Source organism: Microtus pennsylvanicus, chromosome 1, assembly GCF_037038515.1.
Source record: "Microtus pennsylvanicus isolate mMicPen1 chromosome 1, mMicPen1.hap1, whole genome shotgun sequence".
NCBI lineage: Eukaryota > Metazoa > Chordata > Mammalia > Rodentia > Cricetidae > Microtus > Microtus pennsylvanicus.
Genome location: NC_134579.1, coordinates 135,707,950 through 135,731,746, shown reverse-complemented (window position 1 = coordinate 135,731,746; position 23,797 = coordinate 135,707,950). Strand labels below are relative to the sequence as shown.

The following is a 23,797-nucleotide window of genomic DNA, read 5'->3' as shown; positions in this document are numbered from 1 at the left end:
AAGCATGACACATTAAGATAAAAGAACAAAGCATACATACTCAAAAGGAAAGTCTGCTTCCACGGGCACAAAACTTTGTGTGTGTGTGTATATATATATCACAGTTGATACAAAACTGAATGATGTATCATGTATGGGACTGTTCACAGTAACCTGAGAGGGGCAGTGCGAAGGGAGAAGATTTTAACAGTCATTCTGGCCAAGGCAGGCGGATCTCTGAGTTCGTGACCACCCTGGTCTACAGAGTGAGTTCCAGGACAGCCAGGACTACACAGAGAAACCCTGTCTTGAAAAACAAGACAACAACAACAAAACCCCGGTCATTTTGTCTGTTTTAAAACTGTCTGAAAGGGCTGGAGAGACGACTCAGGGTTCACCTCTATCAGGAACATTTTTATAAAAAGATAACCCGGGGAATAGGGGACACAACTCAGGTGGTAGAATGCTTGCCCAGAACACACAAAGCCCCAGGCTGAGACCCAGCACTGTGTGAACCAGGTACAGTGAGTCACAGCTAGTCTCAGCATTTGGGAGATGGAGGGGGAAGTTATCCTCAGCTCCAAAGAGAATCTGGGATCAGTCTGATCTACATGAAAAATTTCTTGAAACACCACATCACACACACACACACACACACACACACACACACACACACACACACACACACACAGGAATGTGGCTACCACAACAAAAAAAAACAGTACAGCACACTGAGTCAATATCGAAATGAAAGCCACGGGACTGCCCTGCTCTTGCAGAAGACCTCAGCCCATGCCCTGTGGCTCACAACTGCCTAAAACTCCAGCTCCAGGGGAATCTGATGCTTCTAGCCTCCTCTGAGGGCACCGGCACTTGTGAGCACATAGCCACATACAGACAACATATACATAGGCTTCAAAGTAAAAATAAAGTACAACAAAAGGTGAGTATACCTTTAGAAATAAAAATAGATAAATAAAGAAAACCCCAAACTCTTAGAGAAGTTGACGATACACAGGAGATGCAGCCCGAAGGATTTTACCAAGAACAGAATAAAGTGAAAATGTTTCCCCAGGATAAACGGTGTCCTCCAAACCAGCCATGCATTACACGCCTGTCGTCCCTAGCATGCGGGAGGCTGAAGCAGGAGACTTTCTGTGAGTACTGAGGCCAGCCTGAGGTACTTGAGAGTCTGGCTTAAAGAACAAAATACAATAAAAGAAAAGAAATCCAGACCTTTCCTCTGAGCTTGTGTTTTTACATAAATACCAGCTACACTTTTTAAAGCTGTTTTGTGTGCGTGTGTGTGTGTGTGTGTGTGTGTGTGTGTGTGTGTGTGTATGACAGAGGTGGGGGAGAAAGGAAGATGGGGAGGGAGATAGCTAGAGAGACAGCTGAGGGGGGGTAGGCAGCACCGGAAACCTCAGCAGGCAGGGATCCCCTTGGGGGGAGGGGAGCCTTTGGTCTCTCCCCAGCCTCTTCCTTCCCCCTGGCCTGGGGGGGAGTGGGGAGGGGCAGTTCCTCTTTCCTTCCTAAACACCGTGGACGCTGCAGCAGCTCCCAGGGGGCTGACAATCTGGCCAGAGAAGGAACAGGATCATATGCCTGTCAGAACCCCTGTCCCCTCTAGGAACCATGAACCGGAAAGACAGCAAAAGGTAAGAGGACTCCCCAAAAGAGACCTGGGAGAGCCAAAGGACTCTACCCAGGGAGGTCTGGAAGAGCCAGAGTCTGCTAACTCTGGCTGTGGCCAGTGGGGGGACAATACGACAAGGGGTGCCCCCATTCCTCCAATGGGGCTCTCGTGGGTCAGAGGGATGAATGAGATGCTTCAGGGCGCTGAGCACCTGCGCCTCTGTTACTGCTGTTGTCTCTCACTGGACTTTGAGCTGTCCTGTATCCCTCGATCCCAGCTCCCTCAGCTGGCTGCCTCTGTCTTCCCTGGGGTCTTCCCTGTCCCCTATTATGGTCACTACCCCCCTGGACCGGAAACTCCAGGCTCCTGCAGGACTGTGCCCCAGGAGAGAGGTTTATGACGTAGGTCTTTGCAGCTTCCCTGCCTCTTAAACCACTGCTGGCTGCTCCAGGCACTTCTGGGGGCTGCCCATGCTAGCAGGATCGGAAATGGGCTTCTTTCTCCTGGCATTGCTAGTCCTCCTGTCCCCATAAGGAAAGATGGTGCAGGGTCCCCAGCCTGGATAGCTCTCCCAGTCTCCCTAGCGTGGTCCTGATGAGCAAAGGGACCTACTCAGCAATATGGTGAGAGAATCTTGGGTGCCTCGGTTCCTGGCTGTGTGACCTTAGGTAAGTTACTCAACTACTCTGTCTCAGTTTCTGCTTCCGTCAGAATTATGGGCACCACTTTAGAGGGGCTTGCAGAACTTACTCTGCTTTGACCACCAGTGCTCAAAGGTGAGCATGTATGGCAGCCACAACAAGGGCTTGAAAGCGCCAGCCCCTGGGCCTACCCTTAAAGCCCTAAAGTTTTAGATTCCGTGAGTCTGCGCTGGCGCCTGAGAAACTGTACTTATATGGAATGCCCAGGAAGGTGATGCTTTTGGTACTTGGTGTGAGTACCTGATAAACACGGAGTGCTCAGCCCTCGGGCTGCTTCCGAGTCAGTGCTCAAATGTCCATTATCATTTAACATTTAACAGCTATATTAAGCCCTTGAGAGGTTGCAGGAGACACGGCAGATTTATTTTAGGGTGTCCTTGTTTGTGTTTTCACACCCATGCCATGCTGGAAGCCTGGCTGCTTCCTCCTGTCTTTTTTTTTTCTTAGATGGTGTCTTGCTCTGTAGCCCAGGCTGAACTCGAACTTGCAATCCCCCTGCCTCATTCTCCCAGGCAGCACCATCATACGCGGCTTTCTCTCCATGTCTCACTATCTGCTTCCCCACCAGCTGGGCCCCTTTGAGGAGCCAGGCTTAAGAACGCCGGGGAAAATCCAAGGATGACTTTACTTTTTCATTTGAAGAAAGCAAGGGCTAGAAAGACATTGGGTAACTTATAAAGAGGCACACGGCCAGCGGAAACTTCTCAAGCCCAGTTCTGAATGACTCTGACGACTCGAATCCAACCCCTCCCTCCATTCCTTCTGCATCGTCCCTTTTTCCTCACCTGGGACAGACTCCTAGGGAGGCAGACGACAAGGTTATTTTTAAACTTTCCTTGAAGCGGCTGTGGCCCCAGGGACCCTGCGTACCTCCGAGGAGCCCAAGAGAAGCTCTGTACTTCCTCTCTGGGCTCCAAATGTGGAGAAAGGCTAGAGGCTCAGACTCTGTGAAGGGCTCAGGAAGGGCCTGCTGCCTTGCAGAGGCAGGCTGCATCTCTAGAGGCCTGACTGCAGGAGTCGGCGCCATCGCTGGGCCACAGGGTCAGGACTCCTAACTCCAGAGCTCGTTCTGGCTTTGGCAGGAGCCTGAAGGCCAACTTGTGGACACCTAAGATGCCCTGGAGTTGGTCCGAGGGTCATTTCTTGGGTTCCCTGAGAACTCAGGATGAATCCTGGGGGCTTGCTTACAAGAGATTTCACCTGTGCTGCTTTGGGGTTATATATGATCAAGAAGAACTTGAAGAGAGGTGGGAATAAAAGAAAGTAACAGGAGAGAGACAAAATACTACGTGTGTTTTCCTTTATATGCGAAACCTGTATTTAAGTATGCGTATACACACATACATATATATGACATGAAAACAGAGGACAATATTTGGGAAAGAGAAGGAGCCAATGATATGAGGGAGGGCGGATGGGTGGCAGATAGGAACAAGGTATGGGTACAATGATAAAGATTATGTGTGATAAATGTCATAATGAAACCCACTATTTTGTATACTAACTTTAAAAACAATAATGAAGTCAATGCCTGGAGGGGGGAGTTAAGCTTTCGGAAGGCCCTCAATCCTGGGTCTTTGACCATGATTGCCTGGGGAATCTGAAATATTTTGGAGTTTGTTGCCCATGAGTCCCTAGTGGGTAGCCCTGGGCCTTGGTCTGCAAGAACTTTGGTCCATGGTGCGTAGAGGCACTGGGATCAAGAGGAATTCTGGGAGTATACTTGGAGGAAGGTACTCCCGTGATGCTTTGCGGCGGGGTGTTTTGTGTGTGCCTACAGGAAGTCTCATCAGGAATGCTCTGGGAAGGCAGGTGGGCGGGGTCGGCCACGACAGGCCCGCCGCCACAAGACGTGCCCCACCCCCCGGGAAATCATCAAGGTTATGGCTTCCATGAATCTGGGGGTGCTGAGCGAAGGCAGCTGCAGCGAAGATGAGCTACTGGAGAAATGTATCCAATGCTTCGGTGAGTAGGCCTACCCAGGCCAGCCTTCCCAGCGCACACAGCCCGCTAAGCGGTCCTCTGTCAGCCTAACTGGTAGGGCGGAAAGCGGTCAGTAGGGTGACTCTGCCTTATGTAAATGATATAAATAATGGGAGAGAGTTTGGGTCTAGTCACATAGTTTTGAAGGCTGAGGCAGGAGGATAAAGTTCGAGACCTAGCGGGGTGATATGGTGCATGCCTTTAATCCCAGTGCTTGAGAGGCAGAGGCAGGCTGATCTCTGTGATTTGAAGCCAGCCTGATCTAAATAGCAAGCTCCAAGCCAGCCAGCAGTAGTTAGTGATATCCTGTCTCAAAAAAATGACTTAAGGGGCTGAAGTGATAGCTTAGTGATTAAAATCATGTACCCCTCTTGCAGAGGGCCTGAATTTGGTTCCCACTATCTTCATCAGAGGGCTTACATCACTTGTAACTCTAGCTCCAGGGAGCCTGATAGCCCCTGCATGAGAGGGCTCCCAGCACCCATGTGAACAAACCCACACTTCACACACACACATACACACTTCACACACACATACACACTTCACACACACATACACACACTTCACACACACATACACACACTTCACACACACATACACATACTTCACACACACATACACACACACACTTCACATACACATACACACACAATTTAAGGCAATAAAAATAAATCTTAAAAATTCAAGGAAGCCAGGTAGCATTCAGGAGGTAGAGGCAGGTGGATCTCTGAAAGTTTGAGGCCAGCCTGGTCTACAAAAGCAAGTTTCAGGACACCTAGGGGTGTTACATAGAGAAACCCTGTCTCAAAAAGAAAAAGAAAAAAAAAGTTCAAGGAGAACAGCTTGAGATGGTTGAAGGCCAGGAACCAAACTCATCCCGTCCTGTGCACCTGACAGATGAGGACACTGAGGAAATCATATTGCTTGCTCAGGTTCCTGCAGGGCAGCACAGGTAGGACCAGCCCCTGCAGCAGCCTGTCCACCCAGGCTGGAAGCTATTGGTCTGTTGCCCAGGGCCCAGGCTAAGGAACTCTCCTCCCTCCTCCAGACTCTACTGGCAGCCTGCGCCGCGGGGACCACATTCTCAAGATGGTGCTTACGATGCACAGCTGGGTGCTGCCATCCTCAGACTTCGCAACCCGGCTGCTGACCTCATATCCTCCCAGAACGGTGATCTCCATCTAGAGGGTTAAGGGCAGACTCCTAAACTCCTAGGAGAAGGGAGTGGGGAGTGGGAAAATGGGGGTGCTGCAAAACAGCCTTGACTAGAACTCAGGTACCGGAAGGCTGCCAAAGATGCGCAGGAGCTAAGACAGCTACAGATTTGTTACCTGGTCAGGTAGGGCTGGGCCAAGACCACCCCCTTCCCATAAAACACCTCTCCAAGATCCCCCAACCCAATCCACCCCCCACATACACTCAGCCCCATTTTCTAAAATCCCATGCTAAGAGTCCATGTGATAACTCATACCTATAATCCTGGCATGAGATAGCCTGAGGTAAAGGTTCTCCTCAAGTTCAAGGATAGCCTGGGCTATAGAGTAAGGTCCCATCTCAAAAACAAAAAAGTTACAAAAAACTCCCTTGCTAAGGCACCATTGACTGTGGCTGGATGGCTCAGCGTGAGGAAGGGCACTAGCTGCTCTTTCAAAGACCTGGATTCAGTTCCCAGCACCCACATGGTGGCTGACTGTCTTCTGACCTCCATGGCACCAGGCACACACATGGTACACATACATCCTTTGTAGGCAAAACACTCGTACATACAAAATTAAAATAAATATTTTAAGAAAGTTTAAAAACCACCCCTAACCTAGTTCCTGAGACTACTGCCCCCTGCTCCTTAGAACACTAGTTCTTGGAGACCTGACCCAGATCCCATAGACTCTCCTTGGTGACGCCTCACTTCCCACATACTCCTAAGACTTCATCGCCTTGACTCCCCAAATCTCACCCCTACCCAGTTCCTGGCTCCCCTACTGCCTGGCTACCCAGTTGTCTCAAGAGATCCCTGTCCTGTTTTAAGAACCCGCCCCCCCCCCACCGCCAAGACCTCTGAATCACCCCTCTGATTCTGACTCCAGAAACCATAGACATGGAAATGCCCTTAGTTCCCCACATGTAGAATTCCTTAGCCTCAGGCCCCTTACAGAGCCCCTCTTCACCCACCTCCCGTTTCTGGCCCCTTCCAGGTACTGGCTGACCCATGACCCTGAGGCGGTGCACCAGGAGCCCCATCTAGAAGAAGTCATAGATCGGTTTTGGGCCACGGTAGCTCAGGAAGGCAACTTGACCCAAAGAAGTCTAGGAGATGCCTCCAACCTGTGAGCCAGCCCTCCCCTTCTTCCCTGCCCTCACCCTATCCTGCCCACACCCTCTATGCCCCCCCAAACCTTCAAACTCTTGAGCCACTCCAATAACCTGTCCTTCTTGACCTCCAGACTAAGTCCCAGAGGGCCCGGCCCCCCACCTCCCATGAGCAGCCCAGGTCTGGGCAAGAAGCGCAAAGTGTCCTTGCTGTTTGATCACTTGGAGACAGAGGAGCTGGCTCAACACCTCACTTACCTCGAGTTCCGGGCCTTCCAGGCCATCACAGTGAGAATGTCTTTCCCAGTGTGCCCCTAGGCAGCAAACAGAATAGGGGTGGGGGGTGCTCTTGGAGGAGGCATCCGTATGGGGTTGTAGGTCTTACTATCATCGCTATTCCTGTGACTGTGTTAACAGTGCTGGTGACTGAACCCAGGGTCTTACCTACGTTAGACAAGCTCTCTAACACCGAGCTACATCCCCAGCCCAGACTGTAAACTCTTTTTTTTTTGAAACAAGATCTCACCTTATAACTTGGACTGGCTTGGAACGCATTTTGTAGACCAGGTTGCCTTGAACTCACAGAGATCCACCTGCCTCTTCCTCCCGAGTGCTGGGGCTAAAGGTGTGCGCCCGCACTCCGGGCCGATGCTCTTAAGCAGTCTACCGTGGCAGCTGGAGGGTCTGAGACAATGGGTTGAGCTGGCTGGGTGCTAAGGCCTTGAGTTCCAATCCCATCCCCTTCTCCCTTCCTTCTAGACATTTTTATTTACATGTTTATTACTTGTGTGTGTGTGTGAGAGAGAGACATGGTCTCTTTCTGCCGCCATGCGTGTTTCAGGAAAGCAGCTCAGGCCCTTTTATCCACGGTGTCACTTTAGCGGTCATTTCTTTCTTTTCCACTCATTCTTACTCCCTGTCTGCCCCATTGTTTGAATGGGAGTCTCATGGCCTCCCGCTATGGAACCAAGGATGACTTTTGATTTCTGGTCCACTCCCTCCACCTCTCAGGTGCTAGCATCCCAGGTGTGTGCCAACACAGCAGTTTCTGCAGGGACACAGATCAGGCCCAGGGCTTTGTGCAGGCACACTAGGCAAGCTTTCGACCAAGGATCCATGTCCCCAGCCCGCCTCAGATCCTGTTGACCTCGCTAGCTTTGAACTAGTTTCTCCATCTCTTGGGTACCCATTCATATAAGGCAGAGACCACACCGCTTCACGGAGAGGAAAAGGAGTGAAATTCTCATGTAGAAGTGCTGGTTGTCGTGTGGTGTGGTGGTGCAGGCCTAAATTGCGCGGCCGATGCAGGAGGATGTGAAACTCAGGGCCAGCTTGGCCTCCATGGGACCCTGTCGTTGCTTCCTGCAATAGAATCACATAGTTGAGTGCTCAAAGGATTTTCTCAGTTATTCATGTATTCCCTAAGCATTTCAACTTACCATACCTCGGTTCCCCTGTACATAAAGGTAAAAATTAAAATGGAGTTGGGTGGTCGTGGTTCACACCTTTAATCTCAGCATTTGAATGGGAGGCAGAGGCAGGCAGATCTCTGTGAGTTCGAGGCCAGCCTGGTCTACAGAGCAAGTTCCAGGACAGTCAGGGCAACATAGAGACTCCCCCCCCCAAAAAAAAAAATCAGGCGGGATATTAAGAGTTCCTATACCAGAGACCAGTGCATGGTTAGAGTAAATGCTACCTTTGAAATTGTTGTGTTTCCCTTCCCTAAAGGCAACTGCGTGTGCTTCTGGGTTGAAATGTAGCAGCTGCTAACATCTAGATGTTGTTTTGAAGGAAAACGGGGATCTGATTCCTTTAGGGGACAGATTTCCGGATTTTGTGAGAGTGTGTGCGTGTATGCACGTGCCTGTGTGGTGTGGTGGACACGAGTGTGGAGTGTACGTATTATTGAGCAGATCAAGTAGAAGCCGCTTTCACGTCCTCTTGTCCATACCTCCCTGTGCTGAGCATGCCCCGGTCAGACACATAATAATGTGCACAGACGAGAGCAGGACAAGGTGGTGTCCGGGACCAACAGTAGCCTGGTGGGAGACATAGACTATGTTAGGATGGTAGAGGCTGGGACTGCCAGGAAGGTGGCATGTGAGCTCTAGCACCCGCCCTGACCCATCTTGTCCTCAGCCCCAAGACCTGCGGGGCTATGTTTTGCAGGGCTCAGTGAGGGGTTGTCCCGCTCTGGAAGGTTCTGTGGGTCTGAGCAACAGTGTGTCCCGCTGGGTACAGGTCATGGTACTGAGCCGTCCCGGGGCTGCACAACGGGCCCAGGTACTGGACAAATTCATTCATGTGGCACAGGTAAGCCCATCTGAACGCCCAGTCTTTCTGCCTTTTTTTTTTTTTTTTTGAGATAGGGTCTTTCTGTTTAGCCCTGGATGTCCTAGAACTCGCTATGTAGACCAGGATGGTCTCGAATTTAAAGAGATCTGCCTACCAAATACTGAGATTAAAGTATGTGCCACCACAGCTGGCATCCAGGACTGTATACTAACTAGATTTGGGACAGCTACGTGGCTTCCATATTGTGACTGACTAAGGCTTTTTTTCCTCTTCTTCTTTTCCTTCTTCTTCTTCTTCTTCTTCTTCTTCTTCTTCTTCTTCTTCTTCTTCTTCTTCCTCCTCCTCCTCCTCCTCCTCCTCCTCCTCCTCCTCCTCTTCCTCCTCCTTCTTCTTCTTCTTTTGTTTATTTATTTTGACATTTTGAGACAGAGTTTCTCTGTGTAGCCCTGGCTGTCCTGGAACTAGCTCTGTAGACCAGGCTGGCCACAGATCAATATTTATTTTTTAATTATTTTAAATTGTGTGCACACACGCCCCTTTAGAGGCCAGTGACACTGGAATTACAGGAGGCGGTTGTGAGCTGCCCAGTATGGGTGCTGGGAACGGAGCTCAGGTCCCCTTGCTAGAGCAGTGTGTGCTCGTATGCACGGAGCCATCTCTCCAGCCCATGACTCCAGCCCATCCTCTGCTGGCATGATTCATCTCCCTCACCCACCATACCTACCACACAGTACCCTGGCATCATCCGAGTCTATACTCTGTTGTGACCTTGATATCACAGAGTCAAACCATACTTGGCCCCACCGTTGGCTCTATAGTTAGAAATTAGCACTATTTCCTAGGCCCAAAGTCAAATTCCACATATCATATCAACCCCCACCCCTTCTGTGTCTTCAGCTTTGTATCTCCATTCCTTAGCCCCCCTGGGTGTCTTCCCACAGTGACTGTATCACTTTTAGTGATACTTAGATACAAAGACACTTAGTCCAGTCTCTCTGGCCCTGACCCATTGAGTCAGCCTCTCCTCCCTTCTGGGAAAAGGGAAGCCCTGTGGTCTGACCTCTTTGAATATCTCCAAAGCAGACCACGCCCTTCCTGAGGAGCCTTCCAACACTTTGCTTCCTCTTGCTTGGCTATTTCTGTTAGTATGGGGGGATTGAACCCAGGGCCTCCTGCACCCTTAAATAAGTCCTTTACCATTGAGCCACATCACCAGTCCTTCACTGGGCGATTCTATATGCAGGGGCTCTACCACTGAGACATGCTGCCAGCACCTTACTGGGAAATTCTAGGCAGGGGCTCTACCACTGAGCCACACCCTAGCCCCTCACTGGGGGATTCTAGGCATGGGCTCTACCACTGAGCCACACCCCAGCCCCTCACTGGGGGATTCTAGGCAAGGGCTCTGCCACTGAGCTATGTCCCTAGCTCCTCACTGGGGGATTCTAGGCAGGGCTTTACTACTGAGCCACACTCCCAGCTCCCTAGTGGAGGATTCTAGGCAGGGGCTTTACCTTGCCTATATCTTGCTCTGCTCTTTAGACCTGGAAGCAGGTCTGGCATCATCCTGAGCTTCTTGGCCTGAGCATCTTCTATTTGGTCCTGCCTCACCTGTCTCCAAAGTGACCTTCAAGCTTTGAGTAGGGAAGGAAAGAATTCTCCTGATACCCTGTGAACCTCACGCTCATCCCACATCTGTTTTACTCTTCTATGTCACAGTTAATTTATTCCATTCTACCAGTCATGCCTTCACCTGCGTGACTCGCTTTTGTGTTGTTTGACCCCGCCCCCAGAAGCCCGACGCCTGGTATACTTCTGAATTCTCTACAGCTGGTCAACACACACCTGTCTGTTCTCCGAATCTGTCTAACCCTAAATACATGCCTGGCACCTTGCCAGCCCGACCCACTCATCTGCTCACACCTGGTGTGCACTCACATATGACTGCCCCCCCCCCCCCCGTCCGCGCCCCACCCTACGGCTGTTCTGCGGTACCTCCCACCTCTGTCATTACCTCCCTTCTAGAGGCTTCACCAGCTACAGAATTTCAACACACTGATGGCAGTCACGGGTGGCCTGTGTCATAGTTCCATCTCCAGGCTGAAGGACTCCCACACCCACCTGAGCCCCGATAGCACTAAGGTAACCCCCTCGACTCCCCAAAGTCTGCTCTATACTGCTCTGTAACTGCTGTCAGCCCTCCAGGGCTCTGGAGCCATCGTCGGACCTTTATACTCCAAATTCCATAGACCTCCCCCGCCCCCACCCCAGCTATCCCTGTTCTTTCTTCCTGGGCCACCTGTGTATGGAGCAATGAACTGGCCCCGCACTGGTGGAGGAGCAGCCCCTGTCGGTCTTGCTTCTCCACCTGTAGGACGGTGGAGCAGCCAACTCGCGAGACTACCGTTTGTAGCCGGGCAGTGGTGGCGCACGCCTTTAATCCCAGCACTTGGGAGGCAGAGGCAGGTGGATTTGTGAGTTTGAGGCCAGCCTGATCTGCAACAGGTTCCAAAACTACAGAGAAAACCTGTCTTGAAAAACCAAAAAAAAAGACTGCCGGCCTGGCTAAACACTGGTGATTTAATAGCCCTGGCCATTTCACATCCATAACGTAGGAATCGGGGCTCTGCACCAGGCTTGCTTTCTCTTGTGTTTCCTCTTCTCCTTTTCTGGAGAGGATTAAGGGAACCCCCTGTGAGGGGCATGCTCAACAGAGATATTATTCTAGAAAGCCCTTTCTACACAGGCCCTGCTGGAGCTGACAGAACTCCTCGCCTCCCAAAACAACTATGCCTGCTACCGCCGCACCTGGGCCAGCTGTACTGGCTTCCGGCTGCCCATACTGGGTGTACACCTTAAGGACCTGGTGTCCCTGTATGAGGCCCATCCAGACAGGTTGCCGGATGGTCACCTGTACCTCCCCAAGCTGAACAGCCTCTACCTACGGCTGCAGGAGCTGGCGACACTCCAGGGACAGCATCCCCCCTGCAGTGCCAATGAGGACCTGCTGCACCTGCTGACGGTGAACTGGGGGCCCTGTGTCACCTGAGCTCCCTGGAGACCACAGGGGACCAATAATTAGAGTCCTGGGCTACTAGGGGCCTGGAGGACCGGATAGTTAGGTTAGGGAATGAGAGACTTTGGTTTGGTTTGGATTTTGCTGTACTGGAAATGAAATTAGGACCTCACTTATAATATGTGAGCACTTGGCTGTGGAGCCAGAGCCCCTCACTGGGGATTCTAGGCAGGGGCTCTACCACTGAGCCACACCCCGGCCCCTCACTGGGGGATTCTAGGCAGGGGCTCTACCACTGAGCCTCACCCCAGCCCCTCACTGGGGGATTCTAGGCAGGGGCTCTACCATTGAGCCATGCCCCAGCCCCTCACTGGGGGATTCTAGGCAGGGGCTCTACCACTGAGCCACACCCCGGCCCCTCACTGGGGGATTCTAGGCACGGGCTCTACCACCGAGCCACATCCCAGCCCTCACTGGGGGATTCTAGGCACGGGCTCTACCACTGAGCCACATCCCAGCCCTCACTGGGGGATTCTAGACAGGGGCTCTACCACTGAGCCACACCCCAGCCCTCACTGGGGGATTCTAGACAGGGGATCTACCACTGAGCCACACCCCAGCCCCTCACTGGGGGATTCTAGGCACGGGCTCTACCACCGAGCCACATCCCAGCCCCTCACTGGGGGATTCTAGGCACGGGCTCTACCACTGAGCCACATCCCAGCCCTCACTGGGGATTCTAGGCACGGGCTCTACCACTGAGCCACACCCCAGCCCCTCACTGGGGGATTCTAGGCAGGGGCTCTACCATTGAGCCACAACCCCAGCCCCTCACTGGGGGATTCTAGGCACGGGCTCTACCACTGAGCCACAACCCCAGCCCCTCACTGGGGGATTCTAGGCAGGTGCTCTACCACTGAGCCACATCCCAGCCCCTCACTGGGGGGTCCTAGGCAGGTGCTCTACCACTGAGCCATACCCCCTGCATGATGAGTTCTAGGCAAGTTTTCCACCACTAAACTACATCCCTCTAGTATTTATTTTAAGGTCAGGTCTCACAGTGTCACTCAGGCCAGGAAACTCAGTGTGTGAACCAGGCAGCTGTCCTATTGTTAGATGCTCCAAGTACAGTGATTACAGCTGTGTAGTAGGAAGCCCAGCTGTGAAACTCATAAAGCCACAGCTTCTAGGAGTCTAGCTAGCTGTGTGACTTCGGGCAGGTCACATCACTGTGAACACTTCATTACTTGTGAAACAAGGACAACACTAGGACCCTCTTCAGAGTGTGGCTAAGAAGAAACAATAAATATAGTAAGAAGTAATCCAAACAGTACCTGAGCTGGGTGTGGTGGCTCACACTTTAGTAATCCTGGCACTCAAGAGGATAAGACTGGAAGGCTAGCCTGGGCTATCCGTGTCTCAAAGAAAACAAGTAAAATCAGGAACACAAGGAACGCAGTTTATCCTGGCTCAAGAACCTGCTCCAGGCCCCCAGGGTTGCTTTGGGCTGTTGAATCCCTGCAAGAGCAAGGGGCTGGGAATACTGAGCGGAGTAGAGTGCTTGCCCGGGTGTAAAGAGGCTCTTTCTTTGCTCATCTCTGGAAAGAAAAACAAAGTAACTCAGTGTCTGAGCTCCTCCTATCAACAGTCTTGAGCTGCCAGGGTGTGGCATAGCTGGGGTGTGACTAGAAGCTCTGACGGTATTGATCACATGCGCCCCAAACTTGGGAGGCAGAGGCAGGAGAATCATGAGTTCCCAGCCAGCCTGGGCTACATAGTGAGTTCCAGGCCATCTAGGGCTACATAGTGAGACCTCGTCTTCAACAACATTAACAACAAAAAAATTAACAACAAAAGATAATAGAGACAACCAAACATTGACCTCAGAAGCCACACGTATGTGAACCCATGTTCCTGCACACACACACACACACACACACACACAGTCCAAGATCTAAGGATAATTCAGTGGTGGACCATTTTTTGTTTGCTTGCTTTTTGTTTTGTTTTGTTGAGATCCGGTCTTACTATATAGCCCTTGCTGGCCTAGAACTCACTATGTAGACCAGGATAACCCTAAGCTGGTGATTCTCCTCCGTCCTCTGCCTACCACACACTATGATTCAGGCATGTTCACCATGCCCACAGATTAGCGGAGCATGTTCAAGACTCCAGGTTTGAGTTTTAGAAGTACGTAAAGGAACCTGCAGGTCACTTCAACTTAGAACCCTACAATATGAGTGCCCGTACTATGCTCTTTTCATGGGTCAGGAAGGTTGAGGCAGTGCCAAATTCTGAAGGTGGAGTAGTTGACTGAAAAGTTGAGTTCAGAGACCCCGAGACAAGGCCATACATAACTTTTGTCAGGACCCAATGGAAACTGAAAATATGTGGCTCTTTGTTCAATTCTACATGGAACTTAGCAGGATGTATAGACGCATGCTTGAAACCCCAGCATTCAGGAGGCCAAGAGAGGAAGGTGTGAGTTCCCTCCCGGCCAGCCTGGACTGTGTGATGAGACTGTCTCAGAAGGGGCTGGGGAACGGTTGACAGCTCAGTGGTTCAGAGCTCTTTCTGCTCATCCCATTCCCATTCCAGTATGCACGTGGTAGCTCACAACTGCCTGCAACTAAGCTCCTGGGGACCCAGTGCCTCTCCTGGTCTCCGTGGGCACCCACTACTCATACATGGCACACACACACACACACACACAATTTTTTTAAAAGGCCTCAGTGGGAACAAGGCACTTTGGATTGTGGAGGGTGGCAGGCGTGGCAGGACAGGTCCAAGGGAAGGGTCTGAGAAGAGAATAGGGGACCAGGCTCCGGCCGAGACCTCTAGGAGGAACTTTACTACCCTGCCCATCCCCCAGCTCTCCCTGGATCTCTTCTATACCGAAGATGAGATCTACGAGCTTTCTTATGCCCGGGAACCACGCTGTCCCAAGAGTCTGGTGAGCCTTGGCTCCTGACCTCTGACCCCTGCTCCCTCCACCCTGTCACCCTCCTACTCCGCTTAAGCCTATGCTTTGACTGTGTCCCTCTGTGTTCTTCTAGCCACCTTCCCCCTACAAAACCCCTCTGGTGGCGGAGTGGGCCCATGGTGTGACCCCAAAGCCAGACAGCGTAACCCTGGGTCAGCATGTGGAACAACTAGTGACGGTGAGGAGGGGCTGCAGGTCCCTGCTGTCCGATGAGCGGTGGGAAGGGGCTGCGGGTCCCTGGAGGGCTGTCTGATGAGCAGTGGGGAGGGGTTACAGGGTCCCTGGAGGGCTGTCCGATGAGCGGTGGGGAGGGGTTGCAGGGTCCCTGGAGGGCTGTCCGATGAGCGGTGGGGAGGGACTGCGGGTCCCTGCTGTCCCATGAGCGGTGGGAAGGGGCTGCGGGTCCCTGGAGGGCTGTCTGATGAGCAGTGGGGAGGGGTTGCAGGGTCCCTGAGGAAGGGCTGGGGGTCCCTGCTGTCCGATGAGCGGTGGGAAGGGGCTGCGGGTCCTGGGAGGGCTGTCCCATGAGCAGTGGGGAGGGATTGCGGGTCCCTGGAGGGCTGTCTGATGAGCGGTGGGGAGGGATTGCGGGTCCCTGGAGGGCTGTCCCATGAGCGGTGGGAGGAAGCCAAGCCCACAGGGCTGGGCCTGGGTGTCTTGTTCTCACCCTCCTCTTCGTGTCCTTCTCAAGTCCGTATTCAAGAACTATGACCCAGAAGGCCATGGCACTATCTCTCTGGAGGACTTTGAGCGACTGTCAGGCAACTTCCCCTTTGCCTGCCATGGGCTTCACCCACCTCCCCGCCACGGGTAAGAGGCCCTGGCTCCTGGATCTTCCAAAAGCAAGGATCTTGGACATGCCACGAGGGGAGTGGGGGCAGTCATGCTGAGGTGTGGCCTTTGCCCTGTAGGAGTGGCTCCTTCAGCAGAGAGGAGCTGACGGAATACCTGCTCCGCGCCAGCGCCATCTGCTCCAAGCTGGGCCTGGCCTTCCTGCACAGCTTCCATGAAGTCACCTTCCGCAAGCCCACCTTCTGTCACAGCTGCAGCGGCTTCGTGAGCACTTGGCCCTGTTAGCACCCTTGGGCCCTGTCTCCCCTGGATTAGTGCCTCACAACCTAACTCAAGGCAGTGGGGGTGGGGGTCTGGTGGACATGACAACGTGTGCCAGAATCTAGGACTGCAGGGTCATCCTCAGCTACATAGTGAGTTTGAGGCCAGCCTGGGCTATATGAGACTCTGTCTTAGAAAACACCAACACAGCTGGGCATGGTGGTGCACAACTTTAGTCCCATCACTTGAGAGGCAGAGGCAGACTGACTTCTGAGTTTGAGGACAGTCTGGGTTACATACAGATTCCCTGTCTTGGAAAACCAAAACAAATAACAAAAAATGAATGAATGAACGAACAAACACCAGCAGAGCTGGAGAGGTGGCTCAGCAGGTGATATCCCTTGGCTGCCCTTGCTGAGCGACTGGATTTGGTCCCCGGCACCCACATCGGGCAGCTCACAATTGCCTGTGATTCTAGTTTAAGGGGAGCCAGTACCCTGACTCCACGAAGTCATTCTCTTATGTCAACATGCTCTGTGGTGTGTGTGCGCACGCGAATACTCAAGTGGTAACAAAGTCTCAAGTTACGCAAATTATTTTTCAAAGAACAACAAAAATAAATAAGTAAAGCAAATTTTAAACATCAGTCGCCAGCTGGTGTGGCGCTCACCTTCAATGCCAGCATCTAAGTGGCAGAGGCAGGCAGAGCTCTGTGAGTTCGAGGCCAGCCTGGTCTACTACATATGGAGCTCCAGGAGAAACCTGGTCCCCAAAATCACTCTCTGATCCTTTACCCTGGACCACCAAAAGCTTCTTCATTTCCAACTTAAAGACATCTTTTATTTTTGTTTGTTTTCTCTCAAATTTTAGGGTTTTGAGACAGGGTCTTCCCATGTAGCTCAGACTGGCTTCAAATTTATTTTATATGGCAAGGGATTTAACTCAGTGGTAGAGTGCTTGCCTGCCATGCACAAGGTCCTGAGTTCAATCCTCAGAATGCATACACACACAAAATTAAATGGATTATGTAGCCCAGTCTTGCCTCAGCCTCTTGGGATTATAGGTATGGTCACCACACCTGGCTTCAAATTCTTGATAGTGAACAAATCTTAATCATTAAACTGAGATGAAACTACAGATATCACCATTTATGTACTGCCAGGTCTGCACTTGACACAGCTCATGAGCCAGGCAGTGCTGGTCTGGAGACGTGAATGACACACAGCCCCTATCCACAGGATATACATTTTCGTTAACTCAGCAGTTTGCCCATTTGTAATACCCTACTTGATTCCCTAAGTTTGAGATAATCTCCAAGTTCCTATAATTTTGGTTAATTCACAGAATCTTAGGAAATTTCCAAACCTACTGGCTTCCATCCTCTTCTCCCATGTGCTTCCTCTAGTCTGACTGACCAGTTCTTTCTTTCCTTAGCTCTGGGGTGTCACCAAGCAAGGTTATCGCTGTCGGGGTAAGTGTGTGTGGGGGGCTCTCGACTTGCAGGCTGGAAGAATGGGGTGCTCAGCAGCTCCTTTCCCCCCAGACTGTGGGCTGTGCTGTCACCGACACTGCAAGGACCAAGTGAGAGTGGAGTGCAAGAAGAGACCAGAGACGAAGGGTGAGCCTGGTCCCCCGGGGGCGCCTGTGCCAGCCGCACCTCCTCCTGTCAGCTGCGGTAAGACCCAGAACACGGTGCCTGCCCGGGAGGAAGGCCCAGAGGATGGAGTCACATCTCTGCCACCCCTCACATCCCAAACAGGCTCTGAGGAAAATCTCTCCTACACACTATCCCTGGATGCTGAGTCTGGTTGCCACCTCCGCCACGCTTGGACCCAGACGGAGTCCTCACACTCTTCCCAGGAGGCGGAGATGGTAAGGAGTCCCGAGCTGCATCCAGGAGAGGAAGGCTATTTGTCTGGGATAAACCAGACAGATCTGGGAATCACAGAGAGGCAAAACCATATAAAAATCCTCCGTCACCTGGATGGGAGGTTAGAGACACTAAGGAAAAAGAAGGAAAGAATTTTTTTTTGAGGCGGTATCTCACGATGTGTCCTAGTCGACTTTCTGCTGCCGTGCTACAACACTGGCCAAGATCAGCTTGGGGAAGAAGGGTTTATTTGACTTGCACTTCCAGGTCACAGTCCATTGGAGGAAGTCAGGCAGGTACTGAAGCCAAGAACATGGAGGAGGAATGCTGCTCTCCTTGGCTTCCTCACCTTCCTTTCTTACACAACCCAGGACTACCCACCCGGGTGGGCCTTCCCCCTCCTCCTTCCCCATCAATCGTTACTCAAGAAAATGCCTTACAGACATGTCGACAGGTCAATCTGATGGAAGCAATCCCTTAATTGATGTTCCCTCTGCCCGGGTGACTCTAGTTTGTGTGAAGATGGCAAAACCTAACCAGTTCACTTTGTAACCCAGGCTGGCCTCAAACTCACAATCATCTTGCGTTTATGTTCCAGAGTGTTATAGGTATGAGTCGCCATGCCCAGTGGACACTGACTAGTTTTCAGTGTTGGCAGAGAAATAATAGCAGTCATAATATACTCAGGTGACAAAAGTGGGTAGTTACTAGCACAAAAACAAAGACCTAGGGAGGAAAAGCAAAAGCTAGGCATGGTTGCGCAAACCTATACTCCTATCGCTGAAGAGGCTGAGAGAGGAGAACAGGCACAACTTCAGGGCTACATGGTAAGGATCCAGGTCAGACTGTCATAGTGAGAGACCATGTTTCAAAGAAACAAAAGAAGGTCAAGTGAGAACAAGGCCAAGAGCACTTGCCTACCCAGGAGTCCTTGACCTGCTCTTTAGGGTCAGGATTGACAGCATCCACGTGGAACATGACGTCTCCTCCCTCTCCCCGCACAGCAACAACAAAAATAAGACCAAATATGTCAGAAGCTACAATAAATATTATTGGAACAATTTCCACTCCTGAAAGGCAAAGATTTCATCTGGGAGTATTGGTCATTTAGCCACAGTCTGAGTGAGACCCGGATCCTGGTTGTGAACTGTCCCCTACAGAAATGAAGGGCCCCTCATTGTGCATTCTTCTCCCTCCAGGTGCCCTTCCCAGCACCAGTTTCACCGCCCAAAGCTTCCTCGAAGCCCAGTGCCTGAACAGCATCAAGGTTCTTCTGCACTGCACTGCCTGCCAGCCATATTCCCTCCCGCCTCACTCAGCACCTGCGGCTCTGTGTTGGATGGATTTGGACTCTTGTCACATCATCTCCCAGCTCCCCACTTCCCAGAGAAGGAGACTAAAGCTTCAAGCTCCAAGTGAAGCTGTGAACCAGTGGACCATACTGACTGCTGGCACGGGTCTGGAGGTTGTGAGAACAGGGGGGACCGAATCCTAACCAATGTCAGGACAGAGGCTGGTGTGGGCAGTGCGTGTGAAATGTCTTCCCCTGCTCGGGGCCTCCTGCAGCTTGTTCAAGGTGAAACCCAGTCTTAGGTTTACAAAGCTCTGTAAGATCTGTCCCCAGCACCTGTCTTCCCTGTCCACATCTCCCCTCCTTGCTCATCCTCTCCCACCTACGATGGCTTCCATGTTCCTAGGACATGCCCCAAAATACTTACCTCGGGCCTTTGCACTAGCCATCCCTTTTCTGGAATGCTCGTTGTCAGAGGTCTGCATGGCTCACCTGCTCCAGAGCTTTGCTCAGGTGACCACAGTGATGTCACACACATGCAGTCTGACCCTCCCCTGCTGCTTTCTCTTTCTCCATGGTGCTTTGGTCCTCTAATGAACTAGACATTTCACCTGTTGGCCTTGTTGAACGTCTGTTCTTCCTCCCGGAAAGAGCTCCCAAAAGGCAGAGATGTTTACCCATAATACCCGCTGTGTCCCAGATGCCTAGACCTGTAAAGTGTGTGTCCAATGTTTCAATGTGTCTTTCCCCACACCCACATGAGAAGCAAAAAGCTTATCCTGACCTGGGGGCAGAAACTCCCCCTTGCCCCTCCACAAACACACACACCTTGAGCTGGTCCCTATACAGAAATAGATTCTATAACCATCAAAAGAATTAAATTTATTTTTCAGACAACATGGTTCATAGTGTTAAGGGATGGGTGGGTGTAGGAAGGTCAGGGACTCTCTACAACAGGGAACGCCTGGCTTAGGCACCAAGGAAAACCCTCCCAGTGACTCTCAAAGGTTACTGGCAGCATCAGAACCCAGCAGAGCCTCTGACCGACCCTCCAAGACCCTTTACTTCTTCTTCTTTCTGCGACCCCAGCGCTGCTGGCCAGCCTTTCCCCTTCCTCCATCTTCACTTCGGCTTCTCCAGGTGGGCATGGGTACCTCCAGCTCATCTGGGCGCCCCCCACGGTCTGGCACATCACCCATAAGCACCTGAAAGTTGATTAGACTTGAGTTTCAGTAGATTTAAAAAAAGCAGGGGTGTGCTCATGCATCCCATCATCCCAGCATTTGGGAAGTGGAGGAAGACTGGGAGTTTGAGGCCGACCTCTTCGCTACATAATGAGTTGGCTACATGGCTAGCCTGGGCTACATGAGACTATCTCAAAAAAAAAATTAGAAAATTTCCATCTGCTATGGAGAGTGGTTAGTTTGTGCCCAGTTAACTCCAGAGGCCAGGAACCAGGGGAAACCCCAGAAGACCAATCTGAAGGCCAAGGATGTTCAGATTCTCCCCTGCCCGAGATGGGCCCACCTTGTTGATGGCACAGCTGGTCCCTCGGCGGGAAGCCACACTAGTAGCTGGGACCAGACGGGAAAGGTCAGCTCGGGCAGCCAGAACATGTGCGACAGAGACATTAGATTCTGGTGTCAGAAGTCCTCGGATTGGAAACAGCACTGCCTTCATGGCTTCTCCTCGGGCCTGGAGTGGGGAAAAGGTCATCCATGGAGAAGGAGCCCAAGAGCTCGTCCCCACCCAGGGCCTCTGTATGCTTCAGAGGGGGTCATTCGCCAAGGAGCATGTGGTGTGACAGACAGCTGGGCATGGTGGCACAAGAACTATCATCTTAGCACTAGGGGAGCAGAGGCTAAGTGGTCAGAAGTTCAAGGTCATCCTCAGCCACCAAGTTAAGAGGCAAAAACAAAATCTTAAAAGTGGCTGACCATGTAAGAGAGCGACCTTTGGTGACATAGCAAGATCACAGGGACTGACCTTGGAGGAGACGCATGCAAGTCCCACAACCTGCCCAAGCTTCCATGTGTTTCAGCCTCCAAAACCATAAGCCAAAATGAACCTAATTTTCCTACCCAGTTCCGGGTACCTTGTATTGACAACAATTAAGATAGTCTTAACTACATTTTATTACACTGGGGAATAGTTCTGAAGACACTCCCATGGAGAACATTCTAGAATGCCCTTGAGGCCCTGAGAGTCAAGAAATCTTGAACTCTAAGATTCTAAAGAGTGGGCTGGAGAGACAGCTGGGCAGTTAAGAGAACGGACTGTTCTTGCAGGGGACCAGGGTTCAGTTCCCAGCACCCACAGGGCAGCTCACAGCCCTCTATAACTCCAGTTCCCAGGGATCCGATGCCCTTCCCTTACCCTGCAAGCACACACACACACATACGTATAAAAACATACACATAAAGGAAAAATGAATAAATCCTTTAGAAAAGATCTCTAAATGTGTGCTGGAGAAATGGCTCAGCAGTTGAGAGAACTGACTGCTCTTTGGAAGACCTGGCTTCAGTTCCCAGTACCCACATGGAAGCTCACAACCATCTCCATCTCTGCTTCCAAGGGATCTGACACCCCCTGCTGGCCTCTGTGAATACTGCACACACATGATGCACATACACATGTAAGCAAAACACATCAAATAAAAACAATCTCACAAGGTTCTAAGATGGTCTCTCTCCCTTGCCCCTCCACCCTGCTGCTGTGCTTCCCAACGCCCTGCTTATTCTGGCTAAGGTCCCCACACCTCTGCCCGGTCACCCCAGTGAAAGGCAGATGTCGTAAGATCCAGACGCTTCAGAAGGAGGCAGCGGCGGCAGCAGTACTGCTCTGTCAGGCTTTGGGACAAGGTCTCCAGGGCTTCCTAGGAGAAAAGGTCTTGGTCACAGCACGGGTGGCATCTCTGGGTGAGGATACTGTTCACAGGCATCCATACATGCTCTTACCCATCGTGACGCATCCAGCAGGGAGCTGAGGAGGGGCTGCATGGACTCTGGCGGCAGGCGAGGCAGCAGCTCAGAGATCTGGTGGAAGCAATCAGGAGCCAATGAGACACAAACAGAATGGACCTTCTTAAGTACTCCAGTTCCCCAGGGCCTCAGAGGCAACAACGGTGTTAACGGCTTTTGTCAATGTGACACAAATCTAGAGAGACCTGAGAAAAGGGGATCTCAACTTGAGGAAGTGATCCCTCAGACTGGTCTGTAGGCATGCCTGTTGACTGCTATCTAATGTAAGAGTGCCTTGCCTGCTATGGGCAGTGCCATTCCTGGGCACATGGCCGTGGGCTACACACACACAAACAAAACAAAAGGTAGCTAAACAAGTCAGAAATGAATTAGTAAACAGTATTCCCCCATGGTCTCGACTTCAGTTCCTGCCTGGAGTTCCCTCTATGATGGGCTGGAATTTCCTCCTCACACTGGTTTTGGGCAGTGTTACATCACAGTAAAAAAGCAAGTTAGAATAGATGGCGACCAAAGTTCTAAAACCATCCCTGTCATTGGGTTATTCTAGAGATGGCTTTGAAGACAGGAGTCTCCCGCCAAGTAGGGTAGCTCAAGAGGTGACTGTCTCTCTACCTTCTCGTGAAACTCCCAAAGTAGCTGGCTGGCCAGGGTTCCACGAACTGGTCTAGGGAGCCCCAGTGCTTGAAGAGTTAGCATCAGCTCTTGAACCACGCCATTTCCCTCCTTTGTCCCTTCTCCAAAGGACTGTACAGGCCTAGCATGTAGCTGGGGCCGCAGATGCAAGAGGCGGGCAGCCTGGAGCTCGGAGCAAAGAAACCCTAAAAATAGGAACAGATCCCCCAGAGTAAGCCCACCCACTTCAAGGCTGCAGCTCCTCCTCCTCCAGCCCACTTCAGAACCACCCGACGGACAGGTCCGTCTGTCTCAACTCAGTAAAGCTTTCAAAGGCCTTCCTCAGAATTCCAGCCCAGCCCTAAGCCGGTCCCACCTACCAGCGGCCTTCAGGAGACCCTCAAACGTTTGGCCACGCCCCCGGGCCCAATCTCAGATCTGAACCCGCCCACTTCCGGGGCTCCGCCCACTCCCGCCTCCCGGGGCCTTTCAGGCTCACGCAGCAGGCGCAGGCCGCCGCCGGGCTCCCGCAGCACTGCGGCGCAGTCTCCGCCGCAGAGCGCGCGATCCGGGCAGTGCAACGCCCGCAGCAGGCCGGTCAACTGTCGCAGGAATTCTTCTTCTGCGTCCGGGCCTGCGGGACGAGGAAGCCATCAAGGGAGCGGCAGGTGCCGGGCTCCACCCGCCGTCCACCCAGATCCTCACGCACCGTGGCCAGCGCCCAGTACTGCGGTGCCCTCCTCTCGCCGCTCCAGAGCTCCCAGAGCCGTCAGCTCAGCCGCCAGCCGCGCGCACAGCGCCCTGAAGTCCGCACACGCGGGGCCCCGGGACGCCGCCTCCGGGAGGGCACCGTACCTGCGGCGGGGCGCGCGTCAGTGCGACTCCATCTGCGTCCGCGTCCCGGGGCGAGTGTGCCCTTCCCGTACCCCCAGCCACACCGCCGAACCCCTTACCCCAAAGTCAGTAGGTCGCCGGCAACTGTGGCCCCATCCATGGTAGCTTCGGCTGGGGACCCCGGGCGCGCACCCCTTTCCGCCTGGGACAGGCTCCGCCCCGAGGGCGCCTCCTCCCGCCCCACCCGGCCTCTATC

At 52.2% G+C, this 23,797-nt stretch overlaps 2 protein-coding genes across 7 annotated transcripts; one reads left to right on the top strand and one right to left on the bottom strand.

Annotated features, from left to right (window-relative positions):
* Positions 1-1,507: 1,507 nt before the first annotated feature.
* On the top strand, positions 1,508-19,980 carry Rasgrp4 (RAS guanyl releasing protein 4). Of its 5 annotated transcripts, none has more exons than XM_075986592.1 (17): positions 1,508-1,637; positions 4,097-4,281; positions 5,348-5,453; positions 5,576-5,638; positions 6,492-6,623; positions 6,741-6,894; positions 8,746-8,919; positions 10,927-11,043; positions 11,648-11,923; positions 14,790-14,870; positions 14,974-15,078; positions 15,592-15,710; positions 15,812-15,956; positions 17,388-17,424; positions 17,497-17,571; positions 17,713-17,825; positions 19,023-19,980. In XM_075986592.1, the coding sequence occupies exons 1-17, from the start codon at positions 1,615-1,617 to the stop codon at positions 19,077-19,079; spliced, it is 1,962 nt and encodes a 653-aa protein (XP_075842707.1). In that variant the 5' UTR covers positions 1,508-1,614; the 3' UTR covers positions 19,080-19,980. The 5 variants fall into 5 exon arrangements, 4 of the variants coding, with proteins under 4 accessions (XP_075842707.1, XP_075842697.1, XP_075842718.1 ...); XM_075986582.1 differs by having other exon boundaries at positions 17,497-17,628; XR_012911862.1 differs by lacking the exon at positions 19,023-19,980 and having other exon boundaries at positions 15,812-15,972; positions 17,497-17,628; positions 17,713-17,801.
* Position 19,981: 1 nt separating this feature from the next.
* On the bottom strand, positions 19,982-23,790 carry Fam98c (family with sequence similarity 98 member C). 2 transcript variants are annotated; one of them, XM_075986690.1, is made up of 8 exons: positions 23,661-23,767; positions 23,417-23,562; positions 23,207-23,341; positions 22,708-22,913; positions 22,072-22,149; positions 21,873-21,989; positions 20,642-20,809; positions 19,982-20,319 (listed from the first exon to the last, which is right to left on the bottom strand). In XM_075986690.1, exons 1-8 carry the CDS (start codon positions 23,699-23,701, stop codon positions 20,176-20,178), a joined length of 1,035 nt encoding a protein of 344 aa, XP_075842805.1. In that variant the 5' UTR covers positions 23,702-23,767; the 3' UTR covers positions 19,982-20,175. The 2 variants fall into 2 exon arrangements, with proteins under 2 accessions (XP_075842805.1, XP_075842794.1); XM_075986679.1 differs by lacking the exon at positions 21,873-21,989 and having other exon boundaries at positions 23,661-23,790.
* Between the last annotated feature and the right edge of the window lie 7 nt (positions 23,791-23,797).